Below are 20,446 nucleotides of genomic sequence, written 5' to 3'. Positions count from 1 at the left end.
CCACCATCAACACTTATCTACAGGAAAAGTGGACATTTTACTGCAGCTAGGTCTACACTTAAATGACACAAAGAAGAACTACAAAAAACAGCTTTATTTAAAAACATACAAAGTGGATAAAAGGAGTGCAGTCATTCTGCTGCTGCCCTCTTGCCTCGTTTCACTGTGATTTTTAGCTTCAGGAGCAGCAGTGTCCCCTTCATCACCCTCTGCAGGCTTCTGGAAAGCTTTGGCCTTTGCACCCTTCTTGGCTGCCCCTTCACCCTTGGTAGTCTTCTGTGCTTTGGGTTGATCCTCAGCTGTCCCCTCTTCCCCATTGTCCTGTTCGACTTGGGCTTCTTAGCAGGGGGCACCTTGGAAGAGGATGCTTTTGCGGCCTTCCTGAGTTTTGCATCCTGAAAGATGAAAATGACAGGTTTGCAATACAATCACCCATTTAGAGATTCCATTTAACCATGATAAAACCCAAATAGGGAACAGTACCCATGACAAAAGTATATATATAAAAAAGTCCCTATACACCAAAACCACTTGAACAATGCCAATAGTCAGAACATTACTGAAACCACACTTGCCTCTGAAGGTTTCTCCTTCTGCTTTTTGGCTGTAGCTTTTTTTTCTCAGCTTCTAGAGACAAGAGTTAGTGATGTGTGTGTATGCATGCAATCATGGACACCATGAGAAGTGAGATACCCATACAAGTCATTGAATGAGCAATGTTAAATGTCCTCCATTGCAATGGGTGTAGCTCAATAACAATGATCCCATACAATTGGGCGGATTATAGGGTGATGTCTTAATCCTAGGAGTGATGAGCACAATCAATTCAGTGGATTCAGTTTACCGGCTTCCTTGTCCTTAGTCTTCTTGGCTCCAACCTTGGCAGCCTTCTCCACATTGGGATCAGTGTTCTCAGTGGCCTTTGGCTTGGGCTCCTTCACCCTAACCCTGACTGCAAGATGTCAAGGGAGAGTAAACACACATTGAGCTACATTATATTAAACAGCAAACCCATGTTAAATATGTTTGTCATATAATGTTGACTTATATAATAAACACAAAACGTTATATTCAGAACTGGTACCATAAAGTTTTGTTTCGTCGAACAACCACCTGATTGGTAGAAGACTAAAAGGCTACACTGCACACAAACTATGGGGTTTGGGACATAATCTATAATAATTTGGCTGCTCTATATTATTTAGACCAGCAGGTGCCACTAGTGTGCTCTTGATCAAAGCCTTGAGAATTTAACCTATTTCAGACAATTAGCTGGAAAATCTCAACGCTCCAGGAAGCTTTGTTTCCCCATCACTAATCCTATACTACTATTTGTTGCCAAAGCATAACTTGAAAAAACAAAACAAAAAAATACTTAAACTTGTAACACAAAACAGACAGTTTCGATAATGCTTGCCATTTCCTCATTCAACATTATATCATGTTGGCTCATTGGCTGAGCTGGCCAATCAGCAGTATACTTGATTTAATATTTTTTGTAACAGGTATATGCCCACACCATTCTGTTGTTGGGGTACGCCCAGGGCCGGAATAACAAAGGGGCTTCTCGGGCTGAAGCCCCTGGGCCCAGGAGGCAGAAAAAAAGTCACAAATATATACATACATTATACAGTACATATTAGATATGTAATATATATTTTCACTGCAACAGCAAACCACAGGAGGATTCAGGATTCCACTCTCAATGAGTGTAGACAGCTTCCTGCTGCCACTCTGCTAATCATCAGATGGGGGGGAGGAGAGGTTTGGGTAAATGGGGGGCCCTGCCTTGATTGGGTAACTGAAAAAATGAATTGCAATATAACTAAATGTGACTGGTCAATTATGTGAGTCAGGGGCTGGGCCCAAGAGGAAAAACATTGTTTTAACTTATTTTATAACCAACCAAGGGAACCTGTTCTCAATGTTCAAAATAAACCAGAGAACATATTTAGCCATAGAGGATCAATAGTTTCTCAAAAATAACTGGATTAAATGTTATCACAAGCGCATGCAGGTAACTGCCAATATAAAGAAAACGCCAACAAAGTGTCTTAAAAAGGGTGTTTGGCCTTAACCAGCTGCAAGAACAGCTTCAATGCTCCTTGGCATAAATTCTACAAATTGACCTAAACAGTGGCAGTAAAACACACCCCACACACACACTATAAACTTTGTCCCTCATTTACTCAATTTTTTCCTTGATTTCGGCAGTTTCTGGTTGCCTACTGTCGGGAAGGCTGCAATTTGGGCAGCATGATCAGCTTGTTGTGTTGTGGCCATAGACATAATACATCGATTTTTGGAACCTCTTACCCTGGCAATTTGAGTGGTAACTCATGGGTACACTAGCAATGGCTGCCAGTCCTGATTTGAATGGGAACTGCCATCCATATGTATATAGTTGGTTGCAGCTGTCTGTTTGCACATTTCAAAATAAAAATCGCGGGAAAAAACAGTTTGTAAAGCAAATGCCTACTGCTGAAAATAGAAGACTGTCTGTAGAACCAATATAATTCTCAACTCCCATTTTTTTGTGACCAGCAGCACTGTTTTTCAAAGTAGCTCATCTTGAGATAGGCTATTGCCAAGAGGAGCGCATTGGCCCTCACCGTGAGTAGTAGCCTATGGCTTCGTCATTACGTGAGTCAGTGTGCCGCTAGAAATTGTATGTAATTGCCCAATTGTTACGCACGCCTCTAGAAAGAGGGAACGCAACACCCTGCTACAACTCAACTCTCCTTGTTGTGAATAAGGTAGGGAAGTGTAGGTGTGAACAAGTATGACGAATAGGCAGAGAATACCGTTAACAGGGAATTTATTCCTTCACGTGGTAAGGTTTGGGAAAAAGGGGCTGGACGGAACCAAAGCAAAGAAAGTAAATATCAAAGCCCCCTCTCCTACCTTACCTGACTACCCACTACTTACCTATCTAGCACCACCTGGTGCACTAACCAAAATACAGGGGATGGTCCGCCCAGGTCTTTCCTAGTGTGCATAGACAGCAAACTACTACGGGTATATGTATGCCCGCGGGCCTCTTGCCTAAACACTCCCTAGGTGCCTTCCCCTTCCCCCCTGGGAACAAATGAAACAGAATAACACAAATGTAAGTCAATAATCAAAACACTGCATCCTATTGACACACACAACCAATCAGCTCCCTCAGCAACAACGGACACAGTACATACCAAAATTCTTGGAAACAACCAACATGCTATAACCCTCAGCCATTAGCCTTGTCTCTCAGCAATCATCTCCCTTCTGAGCAACAGAACTGGGGCTTATATAGCTTCAGAAGAAGTTAGTAATTGGAGACAGCTGCGTCCTGATGAGGGGGGGCGGGGTCAGCTCTCCAAACAATCAATGTTGATTGCTCAATCAGCTGCTCGTTGATAACTTCAGGAATCCATCTCCTGAAATACATACATGATAATACACAAACCACAACAGAAACTGGGGAACGTAACACGCCCAACACAAAAAATGCAAACATACAGTTTGCAATAACAAAAATCAACGCTTCCCCAGTTACTAAACCCGTGATAGAGCGTCGGCAACCACATTTGCCGAGCCCTTCACATAGGCTATCTGTACATTATATCCTTGTACAATCAGAGCCCACCGCATAAGGCGGCGGTTCTGATTGTACATTTGCTTTAAGAACACCAAAGGATTATGGTCCGTGAAGACCATTACAGGCAAGGCACTGGAACCCACATATACCTCAAAGAACTGTAATGCTAGCAATAAAGCCAGCGTTTCCTGTTCAATTGTGGAGTACCTTGACTGACACGAGTTGAACTTACGGGAGAAGAAACTGACGGGTCGATCCACTCCATCTTCATCTTCCTGCAAGAGAACCGCACCCACCCCCACTATACTAGCGTCTACCTCCAACTTAAAAGGTTTGTCAAAGTTGGGGGCGGCAAGCACTGGGGCACTACAAAGTAGCGCTTTAGCGGACTCAAAAGCATAGTTACAGTCCTGGGACCACTTAAATGGTACCTTCGGACTAAGCAGAGATGAAAGGGGAGCTACTACCGTCGAGAAATTCTTACAGAAAGTACGATAGTAACCTACCATCCCCAGGAATCTGCGCAACTGGCGGCGAGTCGTGGGAGCAGGAAAAGCAACAATTGCTTCCACTTTGCCAGTTACTGGGCGCACTTGACCTCGTCCCACTTGTTTCCCCAAGTAAGTCACTGTAGCCTTCCCAAACTCACACTTGGCCAAATTGAGGGTTAAAGAAGCATTCGCCAACCGCTGAAACACACTTTTCAAGGTGGCGAAATGATCAGACCAAGTAGACGAATGTATTACCACATCGTCAAGATAAGCAGTACAATTTGGTACATCGGCAAAAACAATGTTAACTAACCGCTGAAAAGTAGCAGGTGCATTACACATTCCAAAGGGCATCACAGAATATTGTACGAAGTTATCTGGCGTAACGAAAGCCGAGATGTCAGAAGCTCGAGAGGTCAAAGGCACCTGCCAATAACCTTTTAGCAAATCTAATTTACTAACGTAAGCAGCAGAGCCAATTCTATCAATGCAGTCATCTAAGCGAGGTAGAGGAAAAGAATCAGTCTTTGTAACGGCATTTACTCGACGATAATCCGTACATAAGCGAGACGTACCGTCAGGCTTAGGAACAAGAATACACGGGGAACTCCAGGAGCTGTTACTGGGTTTTGCCATGTCATTCTGTAATAAATAAGCTACCTCACTTTTCATTACCTCCCTTTTCTTTGCATTAACCCGGTACGGATGCTGACTTATAGGAACAGCGTCCCCCACATCCACGTCATGTTCCAAGATGGACGTGCGACTTGGAACATCCTGAAACACAGTGAGAAAACTGTTTATCAATAAGACAAGATCCTTAGTTTGGTCTTTATCCAAATGTTCCATTTGAGATGGTAACTTTTTCAGCATCTCTGAATTACATAAGCGTTCACACTGCTGTAACGTATGGCGTAACTCCAACCCATCCTCCTTATCCTCCTCTAGATACCAGCCAGGCTTCAGCACCACCGCAGCCACACTGGAAACGGCGGGCTGGACAGGCTTTCTTGAGGAGCTGTTGGGAGAATCACGCATATAATATGCTTTCAGCATGTTAACATGACACATTCGGGAAGAACGCCTCCGATCTGGGGTCTTTATCACATAATTGGTGTCACTGAGTTTCTTTTCCACAAGATATGGTCCAGAAAAACGTGCTGACAGAGATGAGCCAGGGATTGGCAACAAAACTAAAACTTGATCACCTGGTGCAAAAGAACGGCCAACAGCCTTTTTGTCATAATGCAACTTCATGCGTTTTTGAGTAGAGGAGAGAGACTTTTGGGCTAATGCACCTGCAGCGTGCAGTCTCTCCCGCATCTTACTGACATAATCCAACACATTTTTAGGGGCGCTACTGGGTGTAGGAGATAAGATATGCTCCTTCAAAACCTTTAGCGGACCCCGTGGGGTGTGTCCAAACACAAGGTCAGCAGGGCTGAACCCTAAGGACTCTTGGATTGTTTCCCTAATAGCAAATAAGACAAAGGGCACCCCCTCATCCCAATCAGTACTGGTATCCATGCAATACTTGCGTAGCATTGCCTTCAGCGTCTGATGCCAGCGTTCGAGAGCCCCTTGACTCTCTGGATGATACGGACTGGAGACCTGATGGGAAATACACAGCGTCTTTAACACACTAGAGAACAGCTTTGACATAAAGTTGGATCCCTGGTCAGTTTGGATTACTTTAGGGAGTCCAAACGTAGAGAAGAACTTCACTAATGCCTTCACCACAGTCTTAGCCGTTATTGTCCGTAGAGGAATAGCCTCTGGGTATCGAGTAGCACTGCACATTATTGTTAGTAAGAACTGGTTACCTGACCTGGTTTTCGGCAATGGACCTACACAATCAATTATCACTTTTTCAAACGGTTCCCCCACCACAGGAATCGGGCAGAGCGGCGCACGTGGAACTGTTTGATTCGCTTTCCCAGTGAGTTGACATACGTGGCATGTCTTACAGAATTGGACAACGTCAGACTTCAAACCTGGCCAAAAAAAATGTCGAAGGACTCGGTTATAAGTCTTCGTGATCCCTAAGTGTCCGGACCACGCCTGGTCATGGGCGAGTGACAGCACCTGCTGTCGGAATGGTGTAGGAACAACCACTTGACACACTTCACTCCAGTCACTAACGGTGTCATGAGCTGCCCATTTACGCATCAAAACTCCTGCTTCCATAAAGTAGGCAGTCTCTTTAGTTTTAGCTTCCTCAATGGAAGTTACCGAAGCAAAACACTTGCGAAGACTGATGTCTCCCTTTTGACATTCAATCACCTTCTCGGGGGTGACAGTCAAAAGAATGTCATGTAATTGGGGCGCGATTTCACTTCCCCTGGGCTGTTTGTCAGAGGTGATCAGCTTCTTAGAGGTAGTACACAACCCATCCTCTTGATCAACTTCTTTAAACAAAACAGTTTTTGACAAATCTATCACGTCACCCATTTGTCTTGCCTGAGCACGAGTGACAGCACAAGCGGGGAACACATGGGGATAACTCTGTGCCAACTCATTGGAGAGAGAGTGGTCACTTTTATCCAACACTTCCAATACGGGTACTACCTTTCCTCCAGCAATATCGTTACCCATTATAAAGGTCACTCCTTTTACTGGCAACTTAGGACGTACCCCTACTCTGAATATTCCACTGATTAACTCAGAGTGTACATTCACAAAGTGCAACGGCACTGGGACAAAACCCATTTCAATACCCTGAACTAACACACTGGAACCACAGTATGTATTGTCGGATAAGGGCAACACATCAACCAATATAAATGACTGCGCCGCCCCTGTATCTCTAAGGATTTTAACAGGACGCTGAGATGCTTCGTCATTCGCTATGGACACAAACCCCTCAAAAATGAACGGTTCGTAACTGCGGTCGGGTACTGAGACTTTCAAACTACAGTTACCCTGAGGCACCTGTTTTGTTTCAGACCTCACAACAGTACGAATTAGCCCAACACCTGTTGGCGGCTTGGCACGAAAAGGCATCCCTTGTTTGCGTTTTAGTAGGAAGCAATCATTAATCACATGTCCCACTTTATGACAATAGAAACAGGGACGCTCATTTTTCTGGCGTGCTTGATATACTGTGGGCCGACTGGGACTAAAAGTAGGCAACTCAGTAGCTCTACTCTCAGTATGAGCCGAAAACACACTCTTGTGCGTCAATACAAACTCGTCTGCCAACACAGACGCTTCTGACAGGGAGGATACTTTCTGTTCATTTAGGTATACTACAATGCGTTCGGGTAAGCAATTTTTAAACTCTTCCAACAAAATTAACTCCCGGAGAGAGTTGAAATCAGTTACCTTACTAGCAGCATGCCATTTATCAAACAGATTTCCCTTGTCTCTAGCAAATTCCACATAAGTCTTACTAGGAGACTTTCTATGAGACCTAAATCTCTGTCGGTATGCCTCAGGCACAAGCTCATAAGCACGAAGAACGGTAGCTTTGACCACTTCATAGTTCAAACTATCTTCCAAAGGTAGCGCTGATAAAACCTCTTGGGCTTTTCCAGTTAATTTACACTGAAGTAATAAGCACCATACTTCTTCAGGCCATTTCAAGGCTACGGCTATACGTTCAAACACACAAAAATAGGAGTCAACCTCTGATTCTCTAAACAAAGGTACTAAGGCAATCTGCCTACTAATGTCAAACGTGTTGGAAACTCCAGCTGGTGAGGACGACTCACTAACAGGCACAGTAGGAACAAAGGCTAGCCTCGCTGTCTCTGCCTCCAATTCCATTTGGCGCATTTTGAAATCCATCTGCCGCTGTTCTCTTTCTTTTTCAGCCTCTATTTTACAGATTTCCAACTGCCGCTGTTCTCTTTCTTTTTCAGCCTCTATTTTACAGATTTCTAACTGGAGATTTTCTCGCCTAATTTGGGCTCTCTTCCGCTTCCAGTTGAAACTGTATAGAACGGACATCCCTTCTGGCATCACCAGTTGACAGTGGGGAGAGCGGATCAAAACGGGGCAATGTGGCTGGAGCTTTAGCCTCGCCTTCGGTCTCAGAAACCGACGGGCTTACAGGAGCAGCAACATCCCCTACAGGGGTAGTAGGTTCAGGCAGCGGTAACTCAAGCACCTCCTCTTCTAACAATACATTTAACACTAGTTTCTTAACCTCCGCCTTAACTAAATTGTGCGAAATAGACAATGAATAATGGTCAGCCAAGGTCATTAAATCACTTTTACGACACTTATTAAACACCTCCCACGACGGGTTATCCAAAAAGGATTGTACATCAAAAGTAGCCATTGTAAACTACTACACCAAACACAAGAGCCAACAAATAGCTAATGCTATGACGCTCAACACTGAACTAACCACAAACTAAACTAGTCACCCTTTACTCACAAATCACAGAAAGCTCAGTGCAGCAGGGTCCGGGGGGTTTTAATGGGATCCCGGATGAGCCCCCATTATGTTACGCACGCCTCTAGAAAGAGGGAACGCAACACCCTGCTACAACTCAACTCTCCTTGTTGTGAATAAGGTAGGGAAGTGTAGGTGTGAACAAGTATGACGAATAGGCAGAGAATACCGTTAACAGGGAATTTATTCCTTCACGTGGTAAGGTTTGGGAAAAAGGGGCTGGACGGAACCAAAGCAAAGAAAGTAAATATCAAAGCCCCCTCTCCTACCTTACCTGACTACCCACTACTTACCTATCTAGCACCACCTGGTGCACTAACCAAAATACAGGGGATGGTCCGCCCAGGTCTTTCCTAGTGTGCATAGACAGCAAACTACTACGGGTATATGTATGCCCGCGGGCCTCTTGCCTAAACACTCCCTAGGTGCCTTCCCCTTCCCCCCTGGGAACAAATGAAACAGAATAACACAAATGTAAGTCAATAATCAAAACACTGCATCCTATTGACACACACAACCAATCAGCTCCCTCAGCAACAACGGACACAGTACATACCAAAATTCTTGGAAACAACCAACATGCTATAACCCTCAGCCATTAGCCTTGTCTCTCAGCAATCATCTCCCTTCTGAGCAACAGAACTGGGGCTTATATAGCTTCAGAAGAAGTTAGTAATTGGAGACAGCTGCGTCCTGATGAGGGGGGGCGGGGTCAGCTCTCCAAACAATCAATGTTGATTGCTCAATCAGCTGCTCGTTGATAACTTCAGGAATCCATCTCCTGAAATACATACATGATAATACACAAACCACAACAGAAACTGGGGAACGTAACACCAATGTAGTAATATATAAATAAAAAACACAATTCAAACAGGAAAGCTGCTTTAACATACTCAATTAGAATTGTTTGGAAGGAAAACCATTTCACTCATGTTGTAAATTATAGGTCATATTTCATAGAAATCTGGAAACACTGGGCATTTACTTTAAGAAGATTTAGACATGCATGTGTAGCGTGGTTCGTTCTGCGTTGTGTATTTTTATTTAGGACACTGCCACAACTGGAATTCTGTTGGTAGAATCATTTTTATTCGACCTGCACACGAAGAGACAACACACAATATGTTAGCCCTCGGTGCAGTCACAGCTCTCGGGCACCTTGCTAGCTGAAGGTCCGGCAAAAGAGAACGATAAAAGGGTACGTAAGTACGGATAACCGCGATGGACCAAACCAAAATATACCAACTTTTACAATTAGGTGTATTTACAATATAGATATCAAAAAAAAAATGTACACCGAAAAATAACATTAACTATGCTGCTGTAATTAAATAAAGAAAACACATTGAATTATTATTATTGTTATTAACTTATTAACATCCCCTCTTGACCTGGCCTACTTGAACTGTCCTTGTGCGCAACTTGGTGCATAATCTAGGGGAACAACATCACTCTACTACACATGGGTCACTTACCCGAAACCTCCCCTGTGCGCCGTTTGCTATCGAGTTGGTGTTCTTACCAATACCCCGCCCTCGGTTCCTTTTTTTGGGGTCTTGCGTGTCATGTACTTCAACCTCATCAGGTCCACAGATGGATATTTCTCTGTTATGTAGCCGCGAATGGCCTGCGATGAGACCATTCGAGAGTCCAACTCCTTCAGCGCTTCTTTAACCATCACCATCGTAGGTGGATGAAGAGAAGTTTTCCGTGCCACAGCAGGTGCTTGTTGGATTCTAACAATGAAATTGACAAATGTATCAACCGTAATCTAACCAAATAGCCGTTACTTCTTCGGCGGCTGCTGCTTTTTTTTAGGAGGCATGATCAAACGGTTAATCTCAAAGTTAGGCTATATAAAAACGTTAGTTTAAAAACAGCAACTGCATTCTCAGCCTACACACGTTCAATGTTATGCACTTCAAGCAAAGCACGCGGTTTATCTGAACGGGCGCTGACATTTAGGTTCCAGTCAGAGCATTCAAGGTAAACTGATCAGTCCGAGTAGTGTGAACTCGCTTCTTCTCTCCTCCGTTCCTTCCTTCCATCCTTTCCTTTCCTTTACTGCGCTTATCAGTTTGCCTTCACTGCTCTGGCATATTATTAAACATGACTCACCAAACATAAATTAAATATGACAAGCCTACTACATTTTAGAGATCATAAAACTCTCAACTACAAATGCAGGGTTTTTGTAGTTAAACTTTGTGCAGCTGTAAAAAAGGTAAAACAAAAAGTAGAAGATAAATATTTTTCTCAGACAGACAAGTTAGTTTGGTTTTAAAAATCGAATTGCCGGCAATAATGATACAAAATACCATCTGTTAAAGACAGTTAGCTTTAGATCATAAAAATAATGACCGATAAATGATTCTGAATGTTCAGCCTCCTTGTCCTCTGCAACATGACATTAGCCCACAGTTGTCATATGAGACATGTGGTTTTCCTGTGAACAAGCTCCACATCTGCTTTTCTATTGAAACATTTATTCTTTGTCCCAGTCACTGCCACCATCTTCTGTGAAGTCAGACTAACAGTATGTATGTAGCTGTCTAAATAATGACCTTGTTCATCCCTGATATGGCTGGTCGTCTGTTTTTGCTCATCCTCCTTTTCGGTGAGTTATTTTTCCGTTCCAAGTTCCATCATCTGTTTGTGCTACAGGATATTCCATTCTTCTTTCCCCTCTTTTAGTCTTTTACTTTAGGAACTCTTAATATTTCAACATGTTATGGTTATAATAAGTGTGTCTTATTCCATTGATCATCCTATTAATTTATATTTCTCTGTCATTATTTTACATTTTGTTCAGATAAGAATGACCACTGCTTGATAGCCTGGAATGCATTCACAGCCATGTTATTCTGCTTCGCCAGCTTGTGTAAAGTGTTCCCCTCTCATGTTTTCTTATTTTTCATAATGGCTAAAAGAGCATGATAATGACCCATTTTGTTATGTCTAGATACCTTCCAGTACATCAAAGCCAAAGGTCAGTATCATTATTATGAATTTAAAGCTGCATTATGGAACATTTTAGGATACCAGACAAAACAACGGGTTACCAAAATATTGAAATAGTGATTGAAATATTTTCAATAAAAACGTTATTTTGATGAATTCATCGGAGTCAACATGGGTCAGCATCCCCATGGAATGCTCTCGATACATTGTAAAATCCATGCCCCGACTGTTTGGTATACTCCGTGTAGTCCCGACACAAATCTAGGGTTGGTACCCAAGCCAGCTGGTGGATCATTCTAAATGTTCCGTTGCCATGATGGCTGTCAATGTTCTTATCCCTTGCTTGCTAGCTAGGCAACTTCGGCTAACACAGTCACGTCAAACAGTGCAGCCAGAATTACAGCAAAGAAGCTGCATTTGCATTTGTTTAAGCTGTTTTCTATAGATTTTTTTGGGGATACATCCATAAAAATGAGCTAATGACTCGATGCGAGATTTCGCCTGGCATAGAAAATGTGCTCTCTCTCCAGGACACTATTCAGAGGAGCTAGCCAACTACAGTACACAGTTAACATAATCACTTTAAACTGAAGCTGGAATGACAGTAAACTAGCTGCATTTTGTGTTTTTCTATTGGCATTTCTTTGAATATATCCATAAAAATGATACTGATTCATGATTTTGACTGGCTGAGAAAAGCTGCCAAACTGTCTCATCCCGACACATTCGTTCATTACTATGTGACAGCTGGAGATGATCGGATTTCAATATTGAAACAATGTTGCAAATGTCGGAGACAGACAGCAAGGTTAATACAAATCTCCGCTGTTGAAAACCAAATGCTAGTCTACAATAAATGGGATATAATATCTAAATGCTTTTTACAGTGGAGATCAAGTTTATAAATTGCCTGGCTGGGCTGATGAGATAGTGGACTGAGCAGTCAAATTGAATAGTGAATAGACAATTTTTTTGTGTTTGCAAATGTTGCACGCATCGCTCTCGTGCGGCAACGTTTACAAACACAAAAAATAGTCTATTCACTATTCCATTTGACTGCTCAATCCACTGTGATGACAGAACAAAAAAAGCCTCTATTTACATGTTGCATATGAGTGCATTTCATGCTACTTTGGATTATCATTGGAGTTTAAGGCTCGTATGAATGTCCTGCTTATTATAATGTTTCTTTCATCATTGCAAATCAACTGCATTATACTTAAAATAACTTAAACTTCAACCAGTAAAATGTCTCTTTTGCTATGGCTTTGTCAGTGAGTGTTTAGCATTCTAGCTAACAACTTGCTGTATCCAAAATAGTTATTTTACAAAGATCACAACCAAATATAATCTCAGTGACAATTCAAGCAAGAATCAAAACATCATTGTCAGCGTAGGTGAGCCCCCAAAAGGTTATTTTGTTTAGAAGTAATAAAAACATAAATGTAGGCTATGTTGAATGGGAGTAGATGGCATGGCTTTCTTACTGCAGCCAAGAGTCACGCGCATCTGTACGTGATGTCATTGTGTCGTGCACTGGAAAGTATGGAACGCCATTTGGGTCTTCTCATTTCAAAAAAGATACACGTGAAATAACACTGTTTGATGTGTCAAATAACACTATTTGAAGCGTAAAATAAGCTTGTTGACCAATCAGGACCTGGATATGACTGTACGTCACAATCATTTAACACGTTCGTTACCTTTTTACGTAGTTATTACAGATTGATTACACTATCACTTGTATTTCATATGTCACAGCGATTCACCGATATGTATGATGCTAGTAAAGTCTTTGGTCTTGCGCACCTGCCGCTGCAGCACAAGCGCAGACACACCTCCCCAAACTCTGGGACAGTTCTGGTCAGAAAATCCATCACTTCCGTTGTTTGGCTGTGCCCATATAGCAACGTTCCACAATGAGCATATGTCCTGGTGGAAGGATGAAAATAAAACTCATTTACTCAGAACAATAATATATATGTCTTTAATGAAAGACATGTCCTTCATCTTTTGTTTAAATGTTGGCAACCGTTTTACAAAAGCAAAATGCCCATCGAAGCCGAGGATTATTGTGTGATAACTCCCTCCTAAGGGCTGTTCCTGCCATGGGTTCTCATTGTTTATTGTTAAATAGACAACAGTGTCTTAATTGTTTTCTCTTTCAAACTCATATAATATTAAGTGGTACATTATCTGTATGAGTAGTTAAACATTGAAAATGAATTTATAATTCAATTAAAAAATACACTCCATCATCCCTCTAATGTCACAGATCTTCCTCGGCCCAGTCTAACAGTGATTCCTGCAGTCATCAAAGAGAGAGACTCAGTTCAGCTGAACTGTCAGACTCCTTCATCTGTCTCTGAGTGTTACTTCAAAATGGAAGGGCAAGTGGAATTCACCCTACCATCACCCTGTCAACAGACTCTCACAGGAACACTACTGGTGAGGTGGACAGGTCAGAGTTCACCAGCTGAGGTCAAAATACAATGTCAGTACAGTGCTACAGGTTCACAGTTTAGATCCATGTTCAGTGAGCCTTCAACAGTCACAATTCAGGGTAAGAAGACTATTTGAATGGTTGTAAACAATATACTGTTGTGCCATCATTACCATGTTCCTCTTGTGATATGTTATCATACTGTTTGTTGTCATAAACTATTACATGAAGCATTCAAGCAATATATTATATCTCCTTAATTTCCCATACTGTCGCTGCATGAGGTAATGGACTCAAGATCCTTAAGTCTGAAATAACAAGGAGGGATTAGGCTATCAGTAAATTTCTGAAAACTACTAAATGCTAAATTCCCCTTTTCTCACAGACCTTCCTCAGCTGACAGTGAGTTCTACAGTCATCAGAGAGACAGAATCAGTTCAGCTGAGTTGTGAGACTCCTCCATCTCTCCCTGTGTCTCACTGTTACTTCTACATAGAGGGGAGGAAGAATCTTCCAGACTCATTGTGTACGCAGACAATAACAGGAACTCAGCTGCTGAAGAGGGCAGATCAAACATTTCCAGTTGTGGTCAAAGTGAAGTGTTACTATGCTGTATGGAAGTCTCACACATCTCCGTTTAGTAACTCTGTCTCAGTCACTGTTCAGGGTAAGTAGGTGGTTTAAACAATGATACACTTCACTGTTATACTGTATTAATTATGCTCGTTCTGAAAATGAGAAGAAAAAAAAATAGAAAATTAGATGTATTTCCTAAACGTCTTCATTTGACATAATGATAGGATTTACTGTACTTTGTACAAACATAAATGCTGACATAGTTGAACATTTGATTAAAGGATTTTCCATACTGTTAGTATGTATGGATTACCTGTAATGTTTTTTAAATGCAACTTTCAAAGAGACACTATTCTCCTGATCTCACAGACCCACCTCCTCCCAGGCTGACAGTCAGTTCTACAGTCATCAGTGAGAGAGACTCAGTTCAGCTGAGCTGTGACTCTCCTCCATCTGTCTCTGTGTCTCAGTGTTACTTCTACACAGAGGGGAGAGATCCTAAACCCTCACCCTGTACGAAGTCACTCACGGGGACTGAGCTGCTCTCGTCGGCAGGTCAAAGTTCATCTGCTGAGATCAAACTGAGATGTTTTTACACAGTAGAAACTCACTTTCCATCGATGCACAGTGGTTCTGTCTCTCTATCTATTCTTGGTAAGAAATTAATATTCAGATTGTCTTGAATGATTCTGTTAAAATCACAATTTCACCCAATGTCATTTCAAAATAGTTGTTGTGAAGACAATAAATCCATATAATATTTGAAATGTATATGTCAAAAGTAGAGTTCTAAGATCCCTCAGGAAACAACCACAGAGACAGGCCAAAGTACAATCAAAGGTTCTTTATAAACTCATCTTTACACAGTAATACACAGTATCACTACGGCCCTATTAGAAACGTATAAATAGGCTGGGATTTAGGGCTGTAGACTAACTAGAAGCAATGGGCCAAACTAACATAGAAGTTGATTCGCGATCGGTGGCCAATGTTCATTTGAGTCCTTCCGAGCAGGGTTTGTTCGTTCGGTTCTACCCGAGCAGGATTAGATTGGCTCAACCCGAGCAGGGATCGTTAGTCGATGGCTGGTCTGGTAGTCGATTGCTGGTTTGGTGTTCAACGGCAGGTCACCTTCTGTCCCTCGCTCCTCACCGGCCTGGCTGCGTGGTAAAGTTGGGTGTAGCGACTCAGCTGCGTCAGGCGTGTCCCCCGTGTCTGTAGTCGTGGGGGACAGAAAACATACAATTAGAGGATGTACTGGCCAACAATTGGGGACTGACTGTCACACTCACACGTTTGAAACAAGCACTTTCCTAGTAGTGCTGTAGAGCTTTGTGATTTGTGTCTTTCCTACAGCAGGGGACCAGAAGAGAGGTGCAGGGAGTCGGTCGAAAGGTCCCTGGTTCAGCTCCTTTTAACTCTAGTTCTGGGGCGTGCTTAGCAATTCGTTTGAGGAGGGAGGAGGTGATTGAGAATTGGCATCAGCTGTCTCAATGTCCCTTTAGTCCATGCTAATCTGTGGAATCACAGCACACCACACAAAAATAGTCCATACCGATTCAATTTGATTTCACACGTAAGAATGTAAGGAATTAGGTGAAAGGCAGTCATTGTAAACACACAGCACACATGATTAAATGGCACTCATAAATATAAATGATATCAAATAAGACATGCTGATATGTAATATAAAGAGAATGGCAGGCTCTAGTTTAGTAAGTCAGTGTCACTTGTGACATATAAACTCAGAAAAAAAAGAAATGTCCCTTTTTCAGGACCCTGTCTTTCAAAGATAATACGTAAAAATCCAAATAACTTGCAGATCTTCATTGTAAAGGGTTTAAACACTGTTTCCCATTCTTGTTCAATGAACCATAAACAATTAATGAACATGCACCTGTGAAACGATCGTTAAGACACTAACAGCTTATGGTTCATTGAACAATGCTCGTTCATTGAACAAGCATGGGAAACAGTGTTTAAACCCTTTACAATGAAGATCTGCAAGTTATTTGGATTTTTACGTATTATCTTTGAAAAACAGGGTCCTGAAAAAGGGCAAAACAATATTTTGCTGAGTTTATATGTCACAAGTGAAGCAATTAAGGTCACAGTTAGGACACTAAAGAAACTTAAGACACTAAAGAGACCTTTCTACTGACTATGTGTCACGCCCTGGCCATAGAGAGGGTTTTTATTCTCTATTTTTGTTAGGCCACGGTGTGACTAGGGTGGGCATTCTATGTCTTTTTTCAATGTTTTTGTATTTCTTTGTTTTGGCCTGGTATGGCTCTCAATCGGGGACAGCTGTACATCGTTGTCGCTGATTGGGAGCCATACTTAGGTAGCCCTTTTTCCCACCTGTCCTTGTGGGTAGTTAACTTTGTTTGTGGCACTTTGCCCTGTAAGCTTCACGGTAGTTTTGTAATGTTAATTGGTTTTGCTGGCGTTATTTCAATAAAGAGGAAAATGTAGGCTCACCACGCTGCACCTTGGTCTACTTCATCCGACGGTCGTGACAGAACTACCCACCTTCAACGGACCAAGCAGCGTGGTAAGGAGGAGCAGAGGGTTCAGGACTCCTGGACTTGGGAAGAGATACTGGACGGAAAGGGACCCTGGAGACAGGCTGGAGAATACCGCCGCCCGCCAGAGGAGATAGAGGCAGCGAATGCAGAACGGCTTTTCTGGGAGGATCGGCTGGCACGGCAAGAGGAGGAGAGGCAGCCCCAAGATTGTTTTGGGGGGGAGGCACACGGGACGGTCGGCGGAGCCAAGGATGGAACCAGAGCCAGTCGGGGTGAAGTTGGAGGTGAGCGAAGGGAGCGAAGCAGAGACAGTGAAGGAGTTGATGGGGAGATTGGAGGAGAGAGCTATGAGAGAGCTGCTGTGTTGGTGCATGAGGCACGACATTTGCCCTACGGAGCATGTCCTCGAATTGATGTCACCTGAGTCAGCTCTCCATACTCATCCTGAGGTGCGTGCTAGCCATCTGGTGAAGACTGTGCCAGCCCCACGCACCAGGCCTCCTGTGTGCCTCCCCAGCCCTGCACGTCTTGTGTTAGCTTTGCGCTCCAGACCTCCAGTGCGCCTCCACAACCCGGTGAGTCCTGCGCCCTCTCCACGCACGGTTTCCCCAGTTCGCCTGGAGAACCCAGTGCGGCTTCAGCCAACTCCCCGTGCTTACCGTGGCGAGCATTTGACTGGTCAGGCACCGTGCTATGGGGTGATGCGCACGGTGTCGAGGCCGAGCATCCACAGGCCAGTGTGCTCGGTGCCAGCGTCCCACATTTGCCGGGGGGAAGCGGGCACCCAGCCAGTAGGGGTGGTGCCAGTCCTGCACTCGTGACCGCCAGTGCGCCTCCACGGCCCAGTGTATCCGGTGCCTGCTCCCAGAGCCAGGCCTCCTGCATGTCTCTCCAGCCGGGTGAGTCCTGTGCCTGCTCCCAGAGCCAGGCCTCCTGCATGTCTCTCCAGCCGGGTGAGTCCTGTGCCTGCTCCTAGAGCCAGGCCTCCTGCAAGTCTCCCCAGCCTGGTGAGTCCTGTGCCTGCTCCCAGAGCCAGGCCTCCTGCATGTCTCCCCAGCCTGGTGCGTCCTGCGCCAGAGCCGTCTGCCTGACCGGAGCTGCCAGAGCCGTCCGCCTGTCCTGTGCCGCCAGAGCCGCCCGCCTGTCCGGCGCAGCCAGAGTTGCCCGCCTGTCCGGCACAAGTTAGGCAATTAAGGTCACAGTTATGAAAACGTAGGACACTAAAGAGGTCTTTCTACTCACTCTGAAAAACAGCAAAAGAAACATGCCCAGGGTGCCTGCTCATCTGTGTGAACGTGCCTTAAACATGCAGCAAGGAGGCATGAGGACTGCAGATGTGGCCAGGGCAATAAATTGCAATGTCCGTACTGTGAGACGCCTAAGCCAGCGCTACAGAGAGACAGGACGGACAGCTGATCCGGGATCGGTACATCCAAACATCACACCTGCGGGACAGGTACAGGATGGCAACAACAACTGCCAGGGTTACACCAGGAACGCACAATCCCTCCATCAGTGCTCAAACTGTCCGTAATAGGCTGAGAGAGGCTGGACTGAGGGCTTGTAGGCCTGTTGTAAGGCAGGTCCTCACCAGACATCACTGGCAAAAATGTCGCCTATGGGCACAAACCCACCGTCGCTGGACCAGACAGGACTGGCAAAAAGTGCTCTTCACTGACGAGTTGCGGTTTGGTCTTACCTGGGGTGATGGTCAGATTCGCGTTTATCGTGAAGGGACGAGCGTTACACCGAGGCCTGTACTCTGGAGCGGGATCGCTTTGGAGGTGGAGGGTCCGTCATGGTCTGGGGCGGTGTGTCACAGCATCATCGGACTGAGCTTGTTGTCATTTCAGGCAATCTCAATGCTGTGCGTTACAGGGAAGACATCCTCCTCCCTCATGTGGTACCCTTCCTGCAGGCTCATCCTGACATGACCCTCCAGCATGACAATGCCACCAGCCATACTGATGGTTCTGTGCATGATTTCCTGCAAGACAGGAATGTCAGTGTTCTGCCATGGCCAGCGAATAGCAAGGATCTCAATCCCATTGAGCACGTCTGGGACCTGTTGGATCGGAGGGTGAGGGCTAGGGCCATTCCCCCCAGAAATGTCCGGGAACTTGCAGGTGCCTTGGTGTAAGACTGGGGTGACATCTCGCAGCAAGAACTGGCAAATCTGGTGCATTCAATGAGTAGGAGATGCACTGCAGTACTTAATGCAGCTGGTGGCCACACCAGATACTGACTGTTACTTTTGATTTTGACCCCCCCCTTTGTTCAGGGACACATTATTCCATTTCTGTTAGTCACATGTCTATGGAAGTTGTTCAGTTTATGTCTCAGTTGTTGAATCTTGTCATGTTCATACAAATATTTACACATTGCTGAAAATATATGCAGTTGACAGTGAGAGGACGTTTCTTTTTTTGCTGAGTTTACATTACATTCAAATAGAGTGATGTAAAAAGGAGTCTCTGTTCTTTCCTAACAGATCCAAAACCAGACATTACAGTCCATTTTGATGGGTACTTCACCATCATCTGTTTGATTCCTGGATCCGTCAGTCCTGACACCACCTGTAACCTGTATGTTGGAGAGGAGAGTCAGCCATCCTTCACAGAAAAGATCTGGAAAGAAAAAAGCAAAGCTTCCAAACAGTGGTTCTGTAGATTCACTGTAACTGAGAGGGATGTTATCAGAACTCTACAGTATGTGAGACGTATGGAGGTGAGCTGTGACTACAGAGTGAGCTCAGGACCAAACTCTCTCTCTCCACGCAGTGATGGGTACAGCTTTACAGGTGAGTCATTATCTAAACAAATCTATCAGGGCTGCAGGTCTTCATGATCTGACTCACTTTGATTTTAGCATCTTCTTAGTATGACTATATTCATTCTGACCAACAAACTAAATACCACATTTCAATCAGAAATTCAGATTTCACGTCTGTGATCCAACAACTATACAGACACCTTCTATAGCAGGTTGGCTACACATTTGTGCTTTTATAGTGGCGCAGCTGTTATTTTTAAGCAAAGCAAGTTTCAGCAATAAGAATAGTTGTGTTAATGTGTAAATGAAGCTGTTCTGTTAGATAATTAAGCTGTTCTATAGATATGACACCAGCCTCAACACCAATGCCTGGGATCATCAGCACAAGTAATAGAATGTCTGTGTTCATCTAGTGGAGTGTTTAGATCGTATCTATGCGCTGTTATACTTCTGCTGTTAGATAACATGGTGACTTCATTCTAGGAAGCTGTCAACAACAATCAACACCTTATCTGTCCTGAAAGACTTTATCACCTTATGAATTGGTCTTATCATCTCTATAATGAGTAGAAATATAATCTACCAGGGCTAGAAGCAAACTGTCCGTAGTGATTTTTATAGTCCTACTTTGCCCACTTTGAATAGACAAGTTATGAAGGTATTTCAAAAGGCCAACAACACCATGATGATCAT

At 43.8% G+C, this 20,446-nt stretch overlaps 2 protein-coding genes across 4 annotated transcripts; one reads left to right on the top strand and one right to left on the bottom strand.

The window, feature by feature from the left end:
• Positions 1 to 89: 89 nt before the first annotated feature.
• On the bottom strand, positions 90 to 10,182 carry LOC145859525 (uncharacterized). 2 transcript variants are annotated; one of them, XR_014379727.1, is made up of 4 exons: positions 9,949 to 10,182; positions 845 to 952; positions 576 to 627; positions 90 to 395 (listed from the first exon to the last, which is right to left on the bottom strand). XR_014379727.1 is itself a non-coding variant. In XM_082959107.1 (4 exons), exons 1-4 carry the CDS (start codon positions 3,232 to 3,234, stop codon positions 296 to 298), a joined length of 303 nt encoding a protein of 100 aa, XP_082815233.1. In that variant the 5' UTR covers positions 3,235 to 3,752; the 3' UTR covers positions 90 to 295. The 2 variants fall into 2 exon arrangements, 1 of the variants encoding a protein (XP_082815233.1); XM_082959107.1 differs by lacking the exon at positions 9,949 to 10,182 and adding an exon at positions 3,192 to 3,752.
• Positions 10,059 to 19,901, top strand: LOC123732735 (uncharacterized). 2 transcript variants are annotated; one of them, XM_045711990.2, is made up of 6 exons: positions 10,853 to 11,090; positions 11,436 to 11,462; positions 13,710 to 13,997; positions 14,263 to 14,544; positions 14,823 to 15,107; positions 19,473 to 19,901. In XM_045711990.2, the coding sequence occupies exons 1-6, from the start codon at positions 11,033 to 11,035 to the stop codon at positions 19,826 to 19,828; spliced, it is 1,296 nt and encodes a 431-aa protein (XP_045567946.2). In that variant the 5' UTR covers positions 10,853 to 11,032; the 3' UTR covers positions 19,829 to 19,901. The 2 variants fall into 2 exon arrangements, with proteins under 2 accessions (XP_082815232.1, XP_045567946.2); XM_082959106.1 differs by lacking the exons at positions 10,853 to 11,090; positions 11,436 to 11,462 and adding an exon at positions 10,059 to 10,195.
• The last annotated feature ends 545 nt before the right edge of the window (positions 19,902 to 20,446 follow it).

Source organism: Salmo salar, chromosome 12 (assembly GCF_965601325.2).
Source record: "Salmo salar chromosome 12, fSalSal1, whole genome shotgun sequence".
Lineage (NCBI taxonomy): Eukaryota > Metazoa > Chordata > Actinopteri > Salmoniformes > Salmonidae > Salmo > Salmo salar.
This window is presented reverse-complemented; position numbering and strand designations above follow the sequence as displayed.

Excerpts from the sequence above, each read along its gene's own strand:
- LOC145859525 (XM_082959107.1), bottom strand. The coding sequence starts at position 3,234 with ATGGCTGAGGGTTATAGCATGTTGGTTGTTTCCAAGAATTTTG. Across the intron at positions 628-844 it reads GACTAAGGACAAGGAAGCCG|AAGCTGAGAAAAAAAAGCTA; the intron begins GTAAACTGAATC and ends TCTTGTCTCTAG. Across the intron at positions 396-575 it reads AGAAGGAGAAACCTTCAGAG|GATGCAAAACTCAGGAAGGC; the intron begins GCAAGTGTGGTT and ends TTCATCTTTCAG.
- LOC123732735 (XM_045711990.2), top strand. The coding sequence starts at position 11,033 with ATGACCTTGTTCATCCCTGATATGGCTGGTCGTCTGTTTTTGCTCATC. Across the intron at positions 11,463-13,709 it reads CCAGTACATCAAAGCCAAAG|ATCTTCCTCGGCCCAGTCTA; the intron begins GTCAGTATCATT and ends CTAATGTCACAG. Across the intron at positions 15,108-19,472 it reads TGTCTCTCTATCTATTCTTG|ATCCAAAACCAGACATTACA; the intron begins GTAAGAAATTAA and ends CTTTCCTAACAG.